The sequence below is a fragment of the Curcuma longa genome, chromosome 11 (genome assembly GCF_044706935.1).
Source record: "Curcuma longa cultivar G26 ecotype Majalengka, Jawa Barat chromosome 11, ITB_CL_G26_1.1, whole genome shotgun sequence".
NCBI classification, from domain to species: Eukaryota; Viridiplantae; Streptophyta; class Magnoliopsida; order Zingiberales; family Zingiberaceae; genus Curcuma; species Curcuma longa.
Window position 1 is genome coordinate 2,438,897 of NC_133871.1, and position 20,575 is coordinate 2,459,471.

The 20,575-nt window shown below is 34.6% G+C and overlaps 1 protein-coding gene and 5 non-coding genes across 11 annotated transcripts; 5 read left to right on the forward strand and 1 right to left on the reverse strand.

Annotated features, from left to right (window-relative positions):
* On the reverse strand, positions 1-4,834 carry LOC141838896 (pyruvate kinase, cytosolic isozyme-like). 6 transcript variants are annotated; one of them, XM_074726512.1, is made up of 4 exons: positions 4,757-4,834; positions 4,311-4,578; positions 1,427-1,888; positions 1-1,109 (listed from the first exon to the last, which is right to left on the reverse strand). In XM_074726512.1, exons 2-4 carry the CDS (start codon positions 4,566-4,568, stop codon positions 297-299), a joined length of 1,533 nt encoding a protein of 510 aa, XP_074582613.1. In that variant the 5' UTR covers positions 4,569-4,578; positions 4,757-4,834; the 3' UTR covers positions 1-296. The 6 variants fall into 6 exon arrangements, with proteins under 6 accessions (XP_074582613.1, XP_074582614.1, XP_074582618.1 ...); XM_074726513.1 differs by having other exon boundaries at positions 4,311-4,573; positions 4,757-4,833; XM_074726517.1 differs by having other exon boundaries at positions 4,311-4,573; positions 4,762-4,804.
* A 10,148-nt stretch (positions 4,835-14,982) lies between these two features.
* TRNAV-AAC (transfer RNA valine (anticodon AAC)) lies at positions 14,983-15,057 on the forward strand. The gene has a single exon. It is a non-coding gene; the product is annotated as a tRNA-Val (tRNA).
* Positions 15,058-15,986: 929 nt separating this feature from the next.
* On the forward strand, positions 15,987-16,060 carry TRNAV-AAC (transfer RNA valine (anticodon AAC)). Its single transcript has one exon. It is a non-coding gene; the product is annotated as a tRNA-Val (tRNA).
* A 428-nt stretch (positions 16,061-16,488) lies between these two features.
* On the forward strand, positions 16,489-16,562 carry TRNAV-AAC (transfer RNA valine (anticodon AAC)). The gene has a single exon. It is a non-coding gene; the product is annotated as a tRNA-Val (tRNA).
* Positions 16,563-17,490: 928 nt separating this feature from the next.
* On the forward strand, positions 17,491-17,564 carry TRNAV-AAC (transfer RNA valine (anticodon AAC)). The gene has a single exon. It is a non-coding gene; the product is annotated as a tRNA-Val (tRNA).
* Positions 17,565-18,493: 929 nt separating this feature from the next.
* TRNAV-AAC (transfer RNA valine (anticodon AAC)) lies at positions 18,494-18,567 on the forward strand. Its single transcript has one exon. It is a non-coding gene; the product is annotated as a tRNA-Val (tRNA).
* Positions 18,568-20,575: the final 2,008 nt, after the last annotated feature.

A 20,575-nucleotide genomic window follows, 5' to 3' on the forward strand; every position in this document is an offset into this window, starting at 1 on the left:
TTTAGAGCAATAAAACATCTTTATTCAAAATAGAGTCAGCAAACTGAAGGCAAAATCCATGTTTTTGCTGATCTAATGACTGGCTGGAAACACATACGTGGTTTTAAATCATATTACAACAACGACGACAAACAATTTAACAAAAGAATGGAGCTCTGTTTCTAGTTCGGCTCCTAATGTAATACAATTTGTCGACGATTCGCTCGGGAAGAGCATTGAAACTAACATAACAAAGCATGAGATAACAAACCGGGAAAGGCATAAATAAGCACTGGCCAATCTCATCAACTTACCAATCACTTCACAATGCAGATCTTTACGACAGAGGCAATGCCGATACGATGAATTGCAATAACAGAATCACCTGGTTTGCAGAGCTGCCTCTCCACTGCACACTTGAGTGATGCCTGAAGGATCACCTCTGTTGATTCAGAATCAGTGGCCTTGGCAGAACCCTCTGCCAACAGGGGAACTAAACCTCTGTAAATAAGGCTTTGCCTGGCAGGTGACTCATCGCTGACGGACCAGTCGAATGAGTCTGTGGTCAGCACTGGGACCACGACTGATAGGATTGGTACTCGGGGGCGATATTTAGCCACCAACTTAGCTGTTGTCCCGCCACGGGTCAAGACCACAATCAATGTGGCCCTGGCCTTGCTTGCAGTTTGGACAGCAGATGATGCTAGACTCTCCAGTGGGCTCATGGGAAGAGGAGTAGATCGTATCATCTCCTTGAAAATGGCCTCATAATCGAGAGAGGACTCAGCCTCAATGCATATACGCCGCATGATCTTCACCGCCATCTCTGGGTAGGCACCAGCTGCACTTTCACCACTTAGCATGACACAGTCTGTTCCATCTAGAACGGCATTTGCAACATCTGTAGCCTCAGCACGGGTTGGGCGAGGGGATTTGATCATTGACTCTAGCATTTGGGTGGCAGTAACTACAGGCTTGCCAACAAGATTGCATTTGTAGATCATCATCTTTTGCGCAAGGAAAATTTTCTCAACAGGTATCTCCATCCCAAGATCACCTCGCGCAACCATGAAAGAATCTGTCTCCTTCAAGATCTCGTCAAAGTTTATAACACCCTCCTGGTTCTCGACCTATATATTATATAGACAAATAGTGAGAGAAAACATAAATTGCTAGTTTCTTCATCAACAACAGTTAGAAAAATAACTACAACACATGAGAGATTCAGATAGATTCTCTAAGCTATCAATCGGAATTTGAAATAGCGCTCTTGAACTTCTAGTATCAAATCAGTAAACAAGGCTTGAATACAAAGATGCAAGCAATCAATAAGTTGAACAATTCGACTAATTGGTGAAGGATTTTTTATACAAATTATAACATTCTCCTGTACTGAACTACTACCTGAAAAGGAAATTCAAATGTAGTGGCAGATGAAAAAAATAACCTTTGACATCAGCTTTATTTGCTTTGCATGTGGCCCAAGGAACTGCCGAACGTTAACGAGATCTGATCCCTTGCGAACAAATGATACTGCAATCATATCGATGTTGTTTGGAACACCCCATTCCATAATATCTTCCTTATCTTTCTCTGTTAGTGTTGGGAGATCAACCACAACACCTGGAAGATTGACATTCTTCCTCTCGCCGAGGGTTGCTGTGTTCTGACAGAGACATCTCACAGTTCCAGCCTCCGGGTCACATGATAAGACACTCAAAGTTATGGTACCATCAGAGCACAATATTATGTTCCCAGGTTTCAAATCAATAGGAAGCTTTTTGTAACTCATAGAGATCATCTTCTCGTCCCCCTTGATGGTGTAATCAGTAGTGATTGTGATTTCTTGCCCCTCAGTGAGTTTGATAGGTTTGCCATCTTTCAAGAAGCCAGTGCGAATCTCAGGGCCCTATGTCAACACGATAAAGACCATCAATGCAGATAGACTTGATAATCTAAATAAATAATATATGCAAGGAACAAAAAAGAGAGAAAAAGTTAAAAGGATAGTTTCCAGTTTCTGCTAAATTGCATGATTGAACTTGACATGTATATTAGATATGGAAATAAACCGGAAAAAATGATAATACATGCCTCAGTCAAAATGAGAAAAGAAAAACTAACAGGCAAGAAATGAAACAAATAACAGTAGTTTTTATGCGATCAACTATAGAAAATGAACGATCTGTGTCTGCTGTAGTACAAAAGCTATCAACTAAAGGACTCATAGATAGGCTCATAGCTCATTGAATGAAAAGGGCGATTAGAAGTGTTCAAGGAACAAAGAAAATCTGCACTAATCAACAAGAATGTTCCAGTGTTTGACTTTCATTGGCACGTCATACTTAGTTTACCATGTTTGCACCCTTGTCATCAGCTAAAATTTATCTTCCAACAATTTGTGCTATGTGTAATCAGAGCTGTCAGAATCGTCATCCACTCCGAATTTCAATTATGACTCCTTCCATGGAAGTAACCCTTTATCAATATGATATATGGCTGAAGGGAACACTCCCTTTCAAAGGATTTAAACATGTTAGCACAATATTTGAAACAGCTCGGCAATTAAAGTATGATATAAGGAACTAAACAATCACTAATTGTAATACAGGATGAAACTAATGGTAGAACAACATGGAGATTTGTGTGACATTTATTAGTTTGTAATGATTTTGAATTAAACACATTACCGAAACAATTAGGTCAACTGAAAGGAAGTGCTAAATCATATTCTTCCAGAATGGTAGGTCTATACTTGGATTCTGCTATCCTTCAAAGACTTTCTAGAAAACTCTCTTATAAACAGTACAAAACAAAAGAAGATACTAATAAACGAGGATGAGCACTTATAGAACAACCGTTAACCGACTATATTCTGAAAATATGTTGGAGACCTAACTGTAAATATCATATAATTCTAAGAACTTGCTTGTAATTTAAGATTAATGAATAATATATATAGATTGATGAGACTACCTGGGTAAAATCCTAATAATTTTTGCCACCTAACAAAATATAATCATCTAATTGTTTCTCAAGATTAAAATTTCAAAACAAGAAATACTTAGCAAAGCCCTTAAGAAAAATCATTTTTTTCAGAGGCATGATTAGGAAGCTAGTAACATAAAATGTTCAAGTGCCCATTGAATGCTTGCTTATTCACCTACAATTTTTTTTCTTCTACTAGAATGATGTAAAGAACATAATAAGCTCCTCAACTACCTAAGCAACTGAGCTCACAACATCAAGGGTGGCTTGCAAATCAGAGTTTGTAGATAAATAGTATTAAAATAATGGAACCGTAGAGACATCAGTAATACAAAATGCACTTGGCAGTGAACATTGACCACCATAAGGAGTTTGATATTGCAAGGTTGTCTTCTATAAGAGCCATGCACGTAAAAAAAAGAGATAGTCCGTGCACAAAGCTTCCATTAGTATAGGTCCCGGGGAAGGTTGGATTACAGTAGATCTATTGTACACAGTCTTACCCTGCATTGCAAGAGGTTGTTTTTGCAACTTGAATCCGTGACCACAAGGTCACACAACATCAATTTTACCGTTGCGCCAAGGCTCCCATTCTTACACTTAAAAGAATATCTACCATAATGTTTTCTTTCAACAAATTGTTATCATGGTCCAAAAAAACAAAAATATGCAAGCTAGCAGTAGCTGTGTATAGGCACCTTAACTAGCTAAAAATCAAAACACAAAGGAAAGGAAAGTATAAAATGGTGGAGCTATCTCTGTTGTCTGCCCTCTTAGGTTCATTACTGTTTTCCATTTTGTCACGATATCACCAACAAAGAGGTGAATTGACCTCTGATCGCATGAGGAAAAACCTGTAGTGACTGTGTCAATCAACATTCCAGGACTTTCCTAACTTGGCATGGTAGGAATCTTGTTTTAGGGGGTTTGAAACAAGAAGGGGATTTTAGGAATTTGCCAAACTGCTCTTTTTTGTGCTCATTTGGCCATTAATCTAGTGGAATCAAAAAGGCTACTGAAGGCAAACTCACCAAGTTGCATCCAAACCTTCATATGATAAGGCCAACTTCCCTGCTTAGGTGATTATAATAGTACAATTAGCAAGTATCGTAGAATAGGATATCCAAACGCTTCCATATTGAAGGGGAAAAGGCCAAATAGGTTGGGGGAGGTTGAACTCTGTGAGTTTTTTAGCGAGAACATATCTGTTGAAACCAAATAGCACGATTTGTTCTAAATCTCTAGCAAAGAAACATCCAAAAGAGGCTAAATCCATTCTGCAATGTAATCAACCAGCTAAAAGAACAAATTTGCAGCAAACTTTCGTCGGATCAAGAACAGACCTTGGTGTCGAGCATGACAGCGCACAAGATCTGGGTGCTCTGCATGGCGATCAGCAGGTTGTCGAGGGTCTCCTGGTGGTACTCGTGCGTCCCGTGCGAGAAATTGAACCTGGCAACGTTCATGCCGGCTTTCAGAAGCTTCTCCAGCATCGGCACCGACCTCGACGCTGGCCCCAGCGTGCACACTATCTTCGTCTTCGGCACCCGCCCATCGTCCGGCAGATCCTTCAAGATCCCCTCGATGTCGATGTTCGCCATCAATCCTAAACTAATTGCGCGCACAAAAAGCAAGAAAAAAATAAGCTAAACTTCAAGAAGTCAGGTCGTCTACTAAAACAAACCAAAAATCCAGCTAAAAAAGAAGAGGTTTTCGATCATTGAAGTAAGATCGTTCAAACTTTTGCAACCTTTAAGCGATTTAAAGACGGTAGATGTACAAACCCTACCGGACCTTCTTCTTCGCGGTGTTCGATCGAGCTGAAGGGCGCTTCGCTTCTCCGGCAGTGACTTGGGGGAGGGGATAAGTGCGCCGTGCGCGCCATTAAAAAAAAAAGGCGTGAGGTGATGGTGGTAGGAAGGGAAACGAGATTTCGTTACGGGAAACGAAGTAGAAAAGTTCCGTTGACTGCAACGGCGTTTCCGTGTTTTGATAGAGAGAAATGGGGATCGTGGCCGTTGGCACATGGAGCGATGAGGACCGTCCGATGTGCAAGGTGGCGGGTGATCGGATTGTTGATTTAGCACGATATTTTAGGAAATCGGAGGTGGTTGGTGGGTGCCAACGGTGCCAAGTTAGTACACGTGGATGATTAATTTAATTAACTATGCTTTTGTCGGCCTACGGTGCAACGATTAAGATATTCGATTAATCTGCAGGATAATTACACTCGTAGCATTCCAACAATTGGGGCATTGTTAGGTGGGGAATCGTTGTACTCTTGAATATATATATCTTAATTTGAGAAGGAGATATTAATCGATTAATATTCATCATCAATCGATTGATTGATGATCTTGAAGTCGCATATAATGATTGAGATAATCAATTAAATGATACCAATCGATTGTGATATGATATCAATCGATTGATAAATCTAATGTTTTAAGCTTTTAAGACTGATCAAATGCATATTTATTCGGTTAAAATTCCTAAGGGCTTCTTGAAAAATCTATCTACACAAATATTACTAAATTAAAATATTATATCAGCTCAAAGGAAAACACATTAGATAGGTTTAGTGCATATTGTATTGGTAGATGTATATCTATGTTAAAAGTAATTGATCCAAAGAAAAATTATTTTTATGTAGATATATATTCAAGGTAGCTTACAACCAGAACAAATTTATTTTATTCAGATCATGCACAAAATATATCGGCCCAAAGGAAGGAATATTGTGTGGCTGATTAAGGTTGATATAAATTATGGATCAATATATAACTCATACAAAATGTTGAATTATGCGTATAATGGGTCAACTCAAAGGAAGGCTCATTATGTCGCCAACTAAAATTTGAGTTATATTAGAGAGTACCGCTAACAAATTATATTTTAATCTAAAAAGTAAAATGTAATATTGTATTTGGTATCTCATAAATAGTGCATTTATATGTTTTATTTGCATATTTTATTATCTATACTTATATTTATATATGTTCTTAATATTAATTAAACTGTGAGCTGCAATTTTATAGGTTACTCTAAAAAATCTAGAGGGTATAAATTTTATGATCCCTCTAACAGATCCTTCTTCGAAATGGGAAATATCAAATTTATTGAGAGCAGTAGGAGTAATAAAATTAAAGAAATAATTTTTGAGAAAAGCGTAATCAATCCTCCTGTGTTTACTACTAGTGCAATTAGTAGCAGTATGGTTATCATACCCCATTTCATGAATATTGCACATCTAGAAAGAGTAGTAAATTAAAATATTCCCATGACATCTCCAATACAGTTGAAGGATCCCTCCACTCAAATGAGATATTGCTGCATATTGATGAGCAAATATCTCAACCACCTCAAGAACAAGTGCCTTTAAGGCGGTCTACGAGGGAGCAGAGATCTACGATGTCTCATGATTATGTTTATCTTTAAGAGTATGAATTTGACATTAGATTGGAAAGTGATCTTATATCTTTCCAAGAAGTCAAACGATAGCCTAAAAGGTGGATTAATGTCATACAAGAAGAGTAGAAGTCTATGGTAGACAATGGCATTTGGGAACTTATTCGAAGGTATGAAACCCGTTGTTGTAAGTGGCAAGAGGCAATGTCGAAAGATATAAGACTCGTCTTGTTGCTAAGGGATTCACTCATAAAGAAGATATTAATTACAAGGAGATTTTCTCACTTGTGTCGACGAAAGACTCTCTTAGGATAATCATGTTACTTGTAGCTCATTTTTATTTAGAGCTGCATCAGATGAACATAAAGACTACATTTCTCAATGGAGACATTGAAGAGTCTATATATATGGTGCAATCGGAGAACTTTAAGTCTAAATATTCAAAGCACCTAGTATGTAGATTAAAGAAGTCCATTTGTGGTTTAAAATAGGCGTCCCGTCAATGGTACCGAAAATTTGATCAAGTGGTCATCTCATTTAGATTTAGAGAAAACCCTATTGATTAGTGCATATATGTCAAGTTCAATGGGAGCAAGGTTGTTATACTTGTCCTATATGTGGATGACATATTTGTTATATTTGAGAGATGTCCTAAGGCAATTACTTTATGGTTGTACTATTTATTAGATAAATAGAAATTTACTATTTGAGTGCACATTCTCTATGTGTTTGATTGGATCTTAAACTCATTTACTGAATGCCCACAATATGATTCATAGCATGAGAGAATTTGTGATTGGATCACAACTTGTGAGTATCTCTACATGTGCAATTATGAATCTATTGAAATTATCCATAGTCAATGAATTGATGAACGTTGACGTCATCGATTCTGTTAAGACTAGCACGTTTTAAACTTCTTGGTTTACTAAGCAGCTATTCTTACTAGCTGAAGACATTAGATGTTAAGAGTTAAACTTGGATACTAGTTAAGATAACTAGTTCATTGGAGTGACCTGCCATGAGACTTTATATATTTCTATGCATATATCAATGAAGATCTCAGTGCAGCTTAAGTGCAAGTTTTCTTTGACTTGCGGTATTCAAGTCACCTTGGTCATGGAGGCTTATACTTTGACAACTTAAGCAAACATCTCCAAGGAGGTGTGGACTTGAGATGATTGGGTATAAATTAAAGTGCTCGAAGGTGTTTGGATAGCCTACAAAGGATTCACCGCTCCTTGAAAAAGGAGATGTATACCCTACGACCGTTTGTTAGGATTGTTACTGAAAGTCTTTAGCCGAAGCATCACATGTCAAGAATATGACACTGTTGGATATATGTACAAGTAACTTGAATCCACAAAATAAGAAAGTAAGTTTGCACTAGGTGTGACATAGTCAGCCTAATGGGGGTTGACACATAGATCATGTCCTGAACTAAGTGGGTATTATTGGTGCAATCTTTGCCCCAAGAGCATTGAGTTTCAATATTTGGCTAAACCGTGTTTAAAGTTAGGCAATACTTGTGATCTAACATGTTTAATGCAAGTTTGCAGAAAAGTCCAGGTTGAAGACTTGGCAAGGAAAAGTCCAAGTGGGAAGTCTTGGCAAAGGAAAAGTCCAAGTGGGTAGTCTTGGCAAAAGAAAAGTCCAAGTGGGTAGTCTTGGCAAAAGAAAAGTCCAAGTGGGAAGTCTTGGCAAAGGAAAAGTCCAAGTGGGAAGTCTTGGCAAAAGAAAAGTCCAAGTGGGTAGTCTTGGCAAGGAGAAGTCCAAGGTTGGTCTTGGAAAAGTCTTGACATGACGAAGCTGATGGAAGCATCTCAAGCTAGTGCGAGGATGATGGAGCATCCAGGGGAGGCACGAGACTATAGGAGGTGTTTGAAGGCCGAGGTCAAGGTCAAGAGAAGCTGAAATGAGATTTTTCAGCTTTACCAGTCGACTGGCCCTGCCAGCAGTCGATTGCTCATAAATCAGACTTACATAGAAAAATCAGTCGAGCCAGAGGAAGACAGGAGTCGACTGTGCAGTCAACTGGAGTATTGGAGTCGATTGGTCTTGGATCAGTCGACTGATATTTGAATGTTGGAGAAAGATGACAAGCATTTAATGCGCTTTAATGCAAGATTTTGTTGCCGATTGAAGCCATCAGTCGACTGGCCCTGCCAACAGTTGACTGATGTTGCAGAATTATAAAAGAAGCCTACTCGAGATCTGATCAAGGATTCTGCCATTCTTTTGTCTCTTTGCGCTTCTTTTGAGAACTTGTTGTTCTCTGATTCTCTGCTTTCTTCTTCTCCTCCAAAACATTATTTCACATCATTTTTGAGGAGAACGAAAAGGTTGTAAAGGTTTCTCCGCCTTCGAGGTTTTCGAGAAAGAGACGATTCATAGTGCAGCGGGTGTGTGCGTGCGTGTGGATCCTTGGATTAGTCACCTCTGCAGAGGTGGATACCAAGTAAACGAACCGGGTTAACGTTGATTTATTGTTTTCTCTATTATATTTTACTTCCGCTAATACTCTTGCAGAGAAACAATCAAAGAAAATTTGAAAAATGCTATTCACCCCCTCTAGCGAACCAACCAATCCCAACAGGTATAAGACAGTGAAAGGAATGAGACACGTTTCATTATAGCTACTGAAATGTTTAAAAATGATTCTGAAATCAATCGTTGATTTTTCGGTCAATTGAGGATCATGATACACTACTAGGTGTCATTCATGATCATTCTACAATTAATGATTAATTACGGATGACCAACATAACCGGGAACCTATTGGGTCACACGCACTATAAGTTTCTCTGAAGGATTTTAAACGACTTTGAGAATTGGATTCTAAGAACGAGAGAAATAAAGTCTGATTGGACCAGAAATAAAGTCTGATTGGACCGGACAAAAGGCAAAATGATGGACTTTGTCTTATAAAGACGAAATGAATCAAATTGGTTTGAGTTTTTTTCAGTGTTAATTTACATCTTAAGCAAACAAAAACAAGTAATTAAGGAGCAAAAGTAAAGTTTGAGTTTTTTTCAGAGTTAATTTACATTCTAAGCAAACAAAAACAAGGAAGATAAGGAATAAAGTAAAGTGAACTATGACTCGTGGAGCATGGTGTAATGGTAAGAGGTATGATACTTTTCCTAAGTAATCAGGATTTAAAACGCATGCTTGTAGCGTGTTGGAACAATTAGTGACGCTGAGATGCCACGTTAAGAGTCACCTCACTTTTTGGATTAATCGGTGTAAGTTAGATACCTGATATAAAAAAATAAAGTAAATTTTGGCCTTTAAGACTACAATGCAACGGTGAGATGCTTCTGCATTCATGTAATTACATCTTCAAAAAAAAAATCATGAAAACTGTATTTCTCAATAGGATGAAAAATTTTGTTCAAATACTAAGCATAGTGTAGTTGGTTATCACGTTAGTCTAATATACTAACCTTGGTCATGTGATTACCTAATAATCACATAACCAAGGTTATGAGATATAAAATATAATTTAATATTATTTAGTTCAATTTATTTATTTGGAAGGAATAAAATATAATCAGTTTAATATTCACTATATTATGTTTGATTCAATTTTTTTAGAATAAATTAAATCAAATTAATAATATTAATATTAATGATGATAATAAATTGATAATATATTAAAAATAAATATAATTTATTTATATTTTTAATTTAAAGTAAATTTATATATTTAAATAAAATAATTTATTCAAATAATTATTTTAATAAAATAATTCTTTAAATTAATAAATATAATTTATTAATTTTATTTTTTAAAATTTAAAATAAATTTATAGATATTTTAATAAAATAATTCTTTAAAATAATTATTTTAATAAAAATAATTTATTAAATTAATAAATATAATTTAATGATTTTATTTTAATAAAATAATTCCTTAAATTAATAAAATAATTCCTTAAATTAATAAATATAATTCATTAATTTTTATTTTTTAAAATTAACCATGGTTCTTACTATTGCTATGACACATAATTGGTCTATTCGTCAACTTAATATTCAGAATGCTTTTTTTCATAGTGATCTTACTGAGATAGTTTGTATGGATCAACCCTAAGCAAACAAATATATGAAAGACAAGGAACAAAGTAAAATAAAATGTGGCCCCTGGAGCACGGTGTAATGGTAAGGATATGATATTTTTCCTAGGTAATCAATGTTTAAAACATATGCATGTAGTGCGTTTGAACAATCAGTGATGTTGATACACTTCGTCAAGAGCCACCTCACTTCTTCGATTAATCGGCATAAGCTAGATACTTGATATAAAAAAAAAATAATGTAAATTTTGTCCCTCAAAACTATGATGCAATAGTGAGATGCTTCCACATTCACGTAATTACATATTCAAGAAAATATTATAGAAACTGTATTTTTCAATAGGATGAAATATTTTGTTCAAATAATAAGATGGTGTCATGGTGTAATTGGTTATCATGTTAGTCTAACACATTAAAGGTCTCTAATTTGAATCCGGATGATCCCATTTAACTTATTTTGTTTCAGAGTCTCCTATTCGAATTCGGGCCCCCAAGGCTACGATACAATGGTAAGATGCTTAGGTCAATTAAATCAACCGAACAAATTCAAAATTTTGATTCAGTTATTTTTTATTTTTGATCTTTAAAAAAATTAATTAATTCAGTTTGGTTTCAATTTTAAAATTTTTTATTCGGTTAAACCGAATTAATCAAAATAAGAAATTAATAAATTACTAGGTAAATAAACTTATAAATTCTTATTTAGTTGGTAAATCTTCCATAATACTTTAAAAAAATTAATTATTTTAGTTAATGACTAAATTAATTGAGATTTTATCGGTTTGATTTGTTCAATTTTTATTTAAAAATTTAGTCAGTTCGTTATCTGAAAAAAATTTAGTTCGGTTTGATTTCAGTTAATTCAATTCAGTTCGGTTCGATTTTAACTGAATACTTAGCCCTACACATAATTAGATTCACAGGAAAATATTATGGAAACTGTATTTCTCAATAAGATGAAAAATATTGTTAAAATTTTAACTTGATGTTGTGGTATACTTGGTTATCACGTCTAACACGCTAAGATGGATTAATCGGTGTAAGTTACCTCTCAGGCTATGACGCAATGATTAAATAATTCCGCATTCACATAATTAGATCCTCAGGAAATATCATGGAAACTATATTTCTCAATAGAATGAAAATTTTTGTTCGAATACTAAGTATGGTGTTGTGGTGTAGTTGGTTATCACATCAGCGTAAAGTAAACTGTGACCACTAGAGTCACCTCATCAAGAGTCACCTCATTTTTTAGATTAATTGGTGTAAACTTAATACCTAATATAAAAAAATAAAGTAAAATTTGGCCTTTAAGGCAACAATGCAACAGTAAGATGCTTTCTCATTCCTAAACCCTAAACCTTAAACTTTAAAATGCTTTTCAAGAGTCACCTCACTTCTTGCATTAATCGGTGAAAGTTGGATATCTGATATAAAAAAATAAAGTAAATTTTAACCCCCAAGGCTATGATGCAACGGTGAGATGTTTTCGCATTCACGTAATTAAGAGTGAGCAAAAGGTCGATTAAACTGGTCGAATTTAAAAATTTGATTTAGTTAATTCTGAATTTTAGTTTTTCTTTAAAAAATCAGTTAATTCAGTTTGGTTTCAGTTTTAAAATTTTTTATTCAGTTAAACTGAATAAACTAAATTAATCAAAATAAAAAAAATTAATCGTTGAATTCCTAAGAGCATCCACAACCCACTCCCAATATTAACACCCTCCACCTCATTAAAAAGCATGGGGTCTACTGTCACATACTCGTTATAACAACATATCTCTGTCACCCACATTCCTTTTAACATTAACACTCATTATTTATGGGTCCCACCATTAAAAAACTAACCATTTTATTCAATTTTTAATTTATAAATTTTTAATAAAAGTTAAAACTAACCATTAATAAAATTTTATTCAATTTTAAAATAGTCGTTAAAACTAATCATTTTAATAAATATAATTTAAAAATAAAAAAATACACGTGGGGTGGGCCAGGAGGCTGGCCCACCCCACTTTTAATTGAACGCCTTCAATTGTTTGAATGCGTTCAACTAGAGGGGTGTTATAACACCCCTCCACAATGGTGTTTAACACCAATGGGGTGTTATAACAACTTGTGAGCGCATCCATTGTGGATGCTCTAAGTAAATGAACTTATAAATCCTTATTTAATTGGTAAATCTTTCATAATATTTAAAAATAAATTCTTTCAGTTAATTCAGTTTTTGACTGAATTAATTGATATTTTATCAGTTTGGGTTGTTCAATTTTTATTTGAAAATTTGATTAGTTTGATTATCTTGGAAAAATTTGATTCGATTCGATTTCAATTAATTTGATTCAGTTTGGTTTGATTTTAACCAAATATTCAACCCTACACATAATTACATTCTCAGGAAAATATCATGGAAACTATATTTCTCAATACGATGAAAAATATTGTTCAAATAGTAACTAGGTGTTGTGGTGTAGTTGATTATCTGGTCAATCTAACAAGTAAGATAAGGAACAAAATAAAGTAAATTGTGACTCCTGAAGCACAGTACGTCAAAAGCCACCTCACTTCTTGCAAGAGTCACATCACTTTTTGGATTAATCAGTGTAAGTTGGATACCTGATATAAAAAAATAAAATAAATTTTGACCCTCAAGGCTACGATGCAACGATAATATACTTTCCGTAATTAGATCTTCAGGAAAATATCATGGACACTACATTTTTCAATAGAATGAATAATCTTGTTCACATATTAAGTGTGGTATTGTGGTGTAGTTGGTTATCACATCAGTAAAGTTTGAATTTTTTGGCCTGAGATGCTTTTGCATTCACGTTATTAGGAGTGAGCAAAAGGTCAATTAAACCGATCAAATTTAAAATTTTAATTTATAATTTTTCTAAAAAAATTTAATTTTTTTTATTTTAAAATTTTTAATTCGGTTAAACTGAATTAATCAAAATAAAAATAATTGATAAAAATTATAAATCATTATTTAATTAATAAATCTTTCATAATATTTAAAATATCAGTTATTTGGATTAATTTAATTTTTGATTGAATTAATAAATATTTTATCGGTTTGATTTATTTGATTTTTATTTAAAAATTTGACCGGTTCGATTATCTCAGAAAAATTTAGTTCGGTTCGATCTCGATTAATTCGATTCAGTTTGATTTTAACCGAATACTCAGTCATACATATAATTACAATATTAGGAAAATATCATGGGAACTGCATTTTCCAATAGATTGAAAAATATTGTTTAAATACTAATTTGGTGTCGTGGTGTAGTTGGCTATCATGTCAATTTAACACACTAAAGATCTTTGGTTCAAGTTCGAGCGATGCCAGTTTGAACCGATAACAATTAGTGATTCTAAAACGTCATATCAAGATTCACCTCACTTCTTTAATTAATCAGAGTAAGTTGGATAGTCAGATGCTTTCTTATTCCGTAATTAGGCCCTTAGGAAAATAGCATGGAAATTGTATTTTTTAAATGGATGAAAAATTTTGTTCAAATAATTAACTTGGTGTCGTGGTGTAGTTGGTTATCATGTTAGTCTAACACATTGAAGGTCTCCGATTCGAGTCCGAGCCATTCATGTTTTTGGTATGATACTATCAAGATTCAGTGTAATGGGGTGACGCCATTTAGGTTATTTTATTTCATAGTTTTTTGGTTTGATACTATCAAGAGTCAATGTAACGGTGAAATGCTTTCGCATTCCGTTTGGTTCAAGTTCGGGCGATGCCAGTTTGAATTTTTTCAGACTTAATTTACATCTTAAGTAAACAAAAACAAGCAACACAAGGAACAAATCAAAGTAAAGTAAACTGTGACTACTAGAGCCCGATAACAATTAGTGATGCTAAAACGTCATATCAAGATTCATCTCCCTTCTTTAATTAATCGGTGTAAGTTGCATAGTGAGATGCTTTCTTATTCCGTAATTAGGTCCTTAGGAAAATAGCATGGAAATTGTATTTTTTAAAAAGATGAAAAATTTTGTTCAAATAATTAACTTGGTGTTGTGGTGTAGTTGGTTATCACATCAGTCTAACATATTGAAGGTCTTCAGTTCGAGTTCGGGCGACGCCATTCATATTTTTTGGTATGATACTATCAAAATTCAATGTAACGAGGTGACACCATTTAGGTTATTTTATTTCATAGTTTTTTGGTTTGATACTATCAAGAGTCAATGTAACGGTGAAATGCTTTCGCATTCCGGTTCAAGTTGGGGTGATGCCAGTTTGAATTTTTTCAGACTTAATTTAAATCTTAAGCGAACAAAAACAAGCAAGACAAGAAACAAATCAAAGTAAAGTAAACTGTGACTACTAGAGCCCGATAACAATAAGTGATGCTAAAACGTCATATCAAGATTCACCTCACTTCTTTAATTAATCGGTGTAAGTTGGGATAGTGAGATGCTTTCTTATTCCATAATAAGGTCCTTAGGAAAATAGCATGGAAATTGTATTTTTTAAAAGGATGAAAAATTTTGTTCAAATAATTAACTTGGTGTCGTGGTGTAGTTGGTTATCACGTCAGTCTAACACACTGAAGGTCTCCGGTTCGAGTTCTGGGCGATGCCATTCAAGTTTTTTGGCATGATACTATCAAGATTAAATTTAACGAGGTGATGCCATTTTGGTTATTTTATTTCATAGATTTTTGGTTTGATACTATCAAGAGTCAATGTAACGGTGAAATGCTTTCGCATTCCATTTGGTTCAAGTTCGGGCGACGCTAGTTTGAATTTTTTCAGACTTAATTTAAATCTTAAGCAAACAAAAACAAGCAAGACAAGGAACAAATCAAAGTAAAGTAAATTGTGACTACTAGAGCTTGATAACAATTAGTGATGCTAAAATGTCATATCAAGATTCACCTCACTTCTTTAATTAATCGGTGTAAGTTGGATAGTGAGATGCTTTCTTATTCCATAATTAGGTCCTTAGAAAATAGCATGGAAATTGTATTTTTTAATAGGATAAAACATTTTGTTCAAATAATTAACTTGGTGTCGTGGTGTAGTTGGTTATCACATCAGTCTAACACACTGAAGGTCTCCGATTCGAGTCCTGGCGATGCCATTCATATTTTTTGGTATGATACTATCAAGATTCAATGTAACGGGGTGATACCATTTAGGTTATTTTATTTCATAGTTTTTTGGTTTGATACTATCAAGAGTCAATGTAACGGTGAAATGCTTTCGCATTCCGTTTGGTTCATGTTCGGGCGACGCCAGTTTGAATTTTTTCAGACTTAATTTACATTTTAAGTAAACAAAAACAAGCAAGACAAGGAAAAAATCAAAGTAAAGTAAATTGTGACAACTAAAGCCCGATAACAATTAGTGATGCTAAAACGTCATATCAAGATTCACCTCACTTCTTTAATTAATCGGTGTAAGTTGGATAGTGAGATGCTTTCTTATTCCGTAATTAGGTCCTTAGAAAAATAGCATGGAAATTGTATTTTTTAAAAGGATAAAAAATTTTGTTCAAATAATTAACTTGGTGTCGTGGTGTAGTTGGTTATCACGTCAGTCTAACACACTGAAGGTCTTCGGTTCGAGTCCGGGCGACGCCATTCATGTTTTTTGGTATGATACTATCAAGATTAAATTTAACGAGGTGAAGCCATTTAGGTTATTTGATTTCATAGTTTCTTAGTTTGATTCTATCAAGAGTCAATGTAACGGTGAAATGCTTTCGCATTCCGTTTGGTTCAAGTTCGGGCGAAGCCAGTTTGAATTTTTTTCAGACTTAATTTACATCCAAGTAAACAAAAACAAGCATGACAAGGAACAAATCAAAGTAAAGTAAACTGTGACTACTAGAGCCCGATAACAATTAGTGATGCTAAAACGTCATATCAAAATTCACCTCACTTCTTTAATTAATCGGTGTAAATTGGATAGCGAGATGCTTTCTTATTCGGTAATTAGGTCCTTAGGAAAAAAGCATGGAAATTATATTTTTTAAAAGGATGAAAAATTTTGTTCAAATAATTAAGTTGGTGTCGTGGTGTAGTTGGTTATCACGTCAGTTTAACACACTGAAGGTCTCCGGTTCGAGTCCGGGCGACGCCATTCATATTTTTTGGTATGATACTATCAAGATTCAATGTAATGGGGTGATAACATTTAGGTTATTTTATTTCATAGTTTTTTGGTTTGATACTATCAAGAGTCAATGTAACGATGAAATGCTTTCGCATTCCGTTTGGTTCAAGTTCGTGCGACACCACTTTGAATTTTTTCAGACTTAATTTACATCTTAAGTAAACGAAAACATGCAAGACAAGGAACAAATCAAAGTAAAGTAAACTGTGACTACTAGAGCCTGATAACAATTAGTGATGCTAAAACATCATGTCAAGATTCACCTCACTTCTTTAATTAATCGGTGTAAGTTGGATAGTAAGTTGCTTTCATATTCCGTAATTAGGTCCTTAGGAAAATAGCATGGAAATTGTTTTTTTTAAAAGATGAAAAATTTTGTTCAAATAATTAACTTGGTGTTGTAGTGTAGTTGGTTATCATATCAGTCTAACACACTGAAGGTCTTCGATTTGAGTCCGAGATATGCCATTTATATTTTTTGGTATGATAATATCAAGATTCAATGTAACGGGTGACACCATTTAGGTTATTTTATTTCATAGTTTTTTGGTTTGATACTATCAAGAGTCAATGTAACGGTGAAATGCTTTCGCATTCCATTTGGTTCAAGTTCGGGCGACGCCAGTTTGAATTTTTTTCAGACTTAATTTACATCCAAGTAAACAAAAACAAGCATGACAAGGAACAAATCAAAGTAAAGTAAACTGTGACTACTAGAGCCCGATAACAATTAGTGATGCTAAAACGTCATATCAAGATTCACCTCACTTCTTTAATTAATTGGTGTAAATTGGATAGTGAGATGCTTTCTTATTCGGTAATTAGGTCCTTAGGAAAATAGCATGGAAATTGTATTTTTTAAAAGGATGAAAAATTTTGTTCAAATAATTAACTTGGTGTCGTGGTGTAGTTGGTTATCACGTCAGTCTAACACACTGAAGGTCTCCGGTTCAAGTTCGGGCGATGGCATTCAAGTTTTTTGGTATGATACTATCAAGATTCAATGTAACGGGATGACACCATTTAGGTTATTTTATTTCATAGTTTTTTGGATTGATACTATCAAGAGTCAATGTAACGGTGAAATGCTTTCGCATTCTTTTTTGTTCATGTTCGGGCGATGCTAGTTTGAATTTTTTTCAGACTTAGTTTACATCTTAAGTAAACAAAAACAACCAAGACAAGGAACAAATCAAAGTAAAGTAAACTGTGACAACTAGAGCCCGATAACAATTAGTGATGCTAAAATGTCATATCAAGATTCACCTCACTTCTTTAATTAATCGGTGTAAGTTGGATAGTGAGATGCTTTCTTATTCCGTAATTAGGTCGATAGGAAAATAGCATAGAAATTGTATTTTTTAAATGGATGAAAAATTTTGTTCAAATAATTAACTTGGTATCGTGGTGAAGTTGGTTATCATGTTAGTCTAACACATTGAAGGTCTCTATTTCGAGTCCGGGCGACGCCATTCATGTTTTTTGGTATATACTATCAAGATTCAATGTAACGGGGTGATGCCATTTAGGTTATTTTATTTCATAGTTTTTTGGTTTGATATTATCAAGAGTCAATGTAACGGTGAAATACTTTCGCATTCGTTTGGTTCAAGTTCGGGCGATGCCAGTTTGAATTTTTTCAGACTTAATTTACATCATAAGTAAACAAAAACAAGCAAGACAAGGAACAAATCAAAGTAAAGTAAACTGTGACTACTAGAGCCTGTTAACAATTAGTGATGCTAAAACGTCATATCAAGATTCACCTCACTTCTTTAATTAATCTGTGTAAGTTGGATAGTGAGATACTTTCTTATTCGGTAATTAGGTCCTTAGGAAAATAGCATGGAAATTGTATTTTTTAAAAGGTTGAAAAATTTTGTTCAAATAATTAACTTGGTGTTGTGGTGTAGTTGGTTATCACGTAAGTCTAACACACTGAAGGTCTCCGGTTCGAGTCCGGGCGACGTCATTCATGTTTTTGATAGGGTGACACCATTTAGTTTATTTTATTTCATAGTTTTTTGGTTTGATACTATCAAGAGTCAATGTAACGGTGAAATGCTTTCGCATTCCATTTGGTTTAAGTTTGGGCGACGCCAGTTTGAATTTTTTCAGACTTAATTTACATCCAAGTAAACAAAAACAAGCAAGACAAGAAACAAATCAAAGTAAAATAAACTGTGACTACTAGAGCCCGATAACAATTAGTGATGCTAAAACGTCATATCAAGATTCACCTCACTTCTTTAATTAATCAGTGTAAGTTGGATAGAGAGATGCTTTCTTATTCCGTAATTAGGTCCTTAGGAAAATAGCATGGAAATTGTATTTTTTAAAAGGATGAAAAATTTTGTTCAAATAATTAATTTGGTGTCATGGTGTAGTTGGTTATCACGCCAATCTAACACACTGAAGGTCTCCAGTTCGAGTCTGGGCAACGCCATTCATGTTTTTTGGTATGTAACTACTATCAAGATTCAATGTAACGGGGTGACACCATTTAGGTTATTTTATTTCATAGTTTTTTGGTTTGATACTATCAAGAGTCAATGTAACGGTGAAATGCTTTCGCATTCCGTTTGGTTCAAGTTCAGGCGACGCGAGTTTGAATTTTTTTTCAAACTTAATTTACATCTTAAGTAAACAAAAACGAGCAAGACAAGGAACAAATCAAAGTAAAGTAAACTGTGACTACTAGAGCCCAATAACAATTAGTGATGCTAAAACGTCATATCAAGATTCACCTCACTTCTTTAATTAATCGGTGTAAGTATGATAGTGAGATGCTTTCATATTCCGTAATTAGGTCCTTAGGAAACTAGCATGGAAATTGTATTTTTTAAAAGGTTGAAAAATTTTGTTCAATTAATTAACTTGGTGTCGTGATGTAATTGGTTATCACGTCAGTCTAACACACTGAAGGTCTCCGGTTCGAGTCTGAGCAACGCCATTCATGTTTTTTGGTATGATACTATCAAGATTAAATGTAATGGGGTGATGCCATATAGGTTATTTTATTTCATAGTTTTTTGGTTTGATACTATCAAGAGTCAATGTAATGGTGAAAAGCTTTTGCATTCTGTTTGGTTCAAGTTCGGGCGACGCCAGTTTGAATTTTTTCAGAGTTAATTTACATCTTAAGTTAACAAAAACAAACAAGACAAGGAACAAATCAAAGTAAAGTAAACTGTGACTACTAGAGCCCGATAACAATTGGTGATGCTAAAATGTCATATCAAGATTCACCTCACTTCTTTAATTAATCGGTGTAAGTTGGATAGTGAGATGCTTTCTTATTCGGTAGATCTAGATTGTTGATCGTAGATGAACTTTCTTTTGGTCATTGATCCGTTGATGCGATCCTAACTGTTGATCAGAGATAGACTTGATCGTAGCCGTTGAGTAAATAAAGATAAACTTTATCTTTAATAAAAGATAAAGAGAATTATCTTTAATAAAAAATAAGTATTTATCTTTTATATGATAAAAGATAAATCTTATTATTTTTTCTTTTTTTTTCTTTTTACAATCGTCACGTCCAAACGGTCCAAGTCTAAGTCTTCTTCTCTGGGCAAAGTTAATGGTCAAAGTCAAAGTTAATAGTTTTGACTTTTGTTGACTTTTTTATAGAATCTTTGATTGGGTGATTTTTGGCCAACCGGAGTTAGGCTCACCCGAACCTGACTTCGGCCTTTTGCCCCTCGAGCGTGCTTCCTCCCGGATTCTCATCCCTCGGACTTCGCGCACGTCCTTCTCGCTCCACCGGCGTACTCTTCCGTAGCTTTCGCGTCCCTCGGACTTCGCGCACGTGCTTCTCGCTCCACCGACGTACTCTTCCGTAGCTTCCGCGTCCCTCGGATTGCACCGAGCCCGTCGGCTCACTTTCCCGTGCAACCCTTCTCGTCCGCTACGTCTTACGCTCGACTTCCTCCGTACCTAAGTTCCTGCACACTTAGCAGAGTTAATCTAGTTGATCA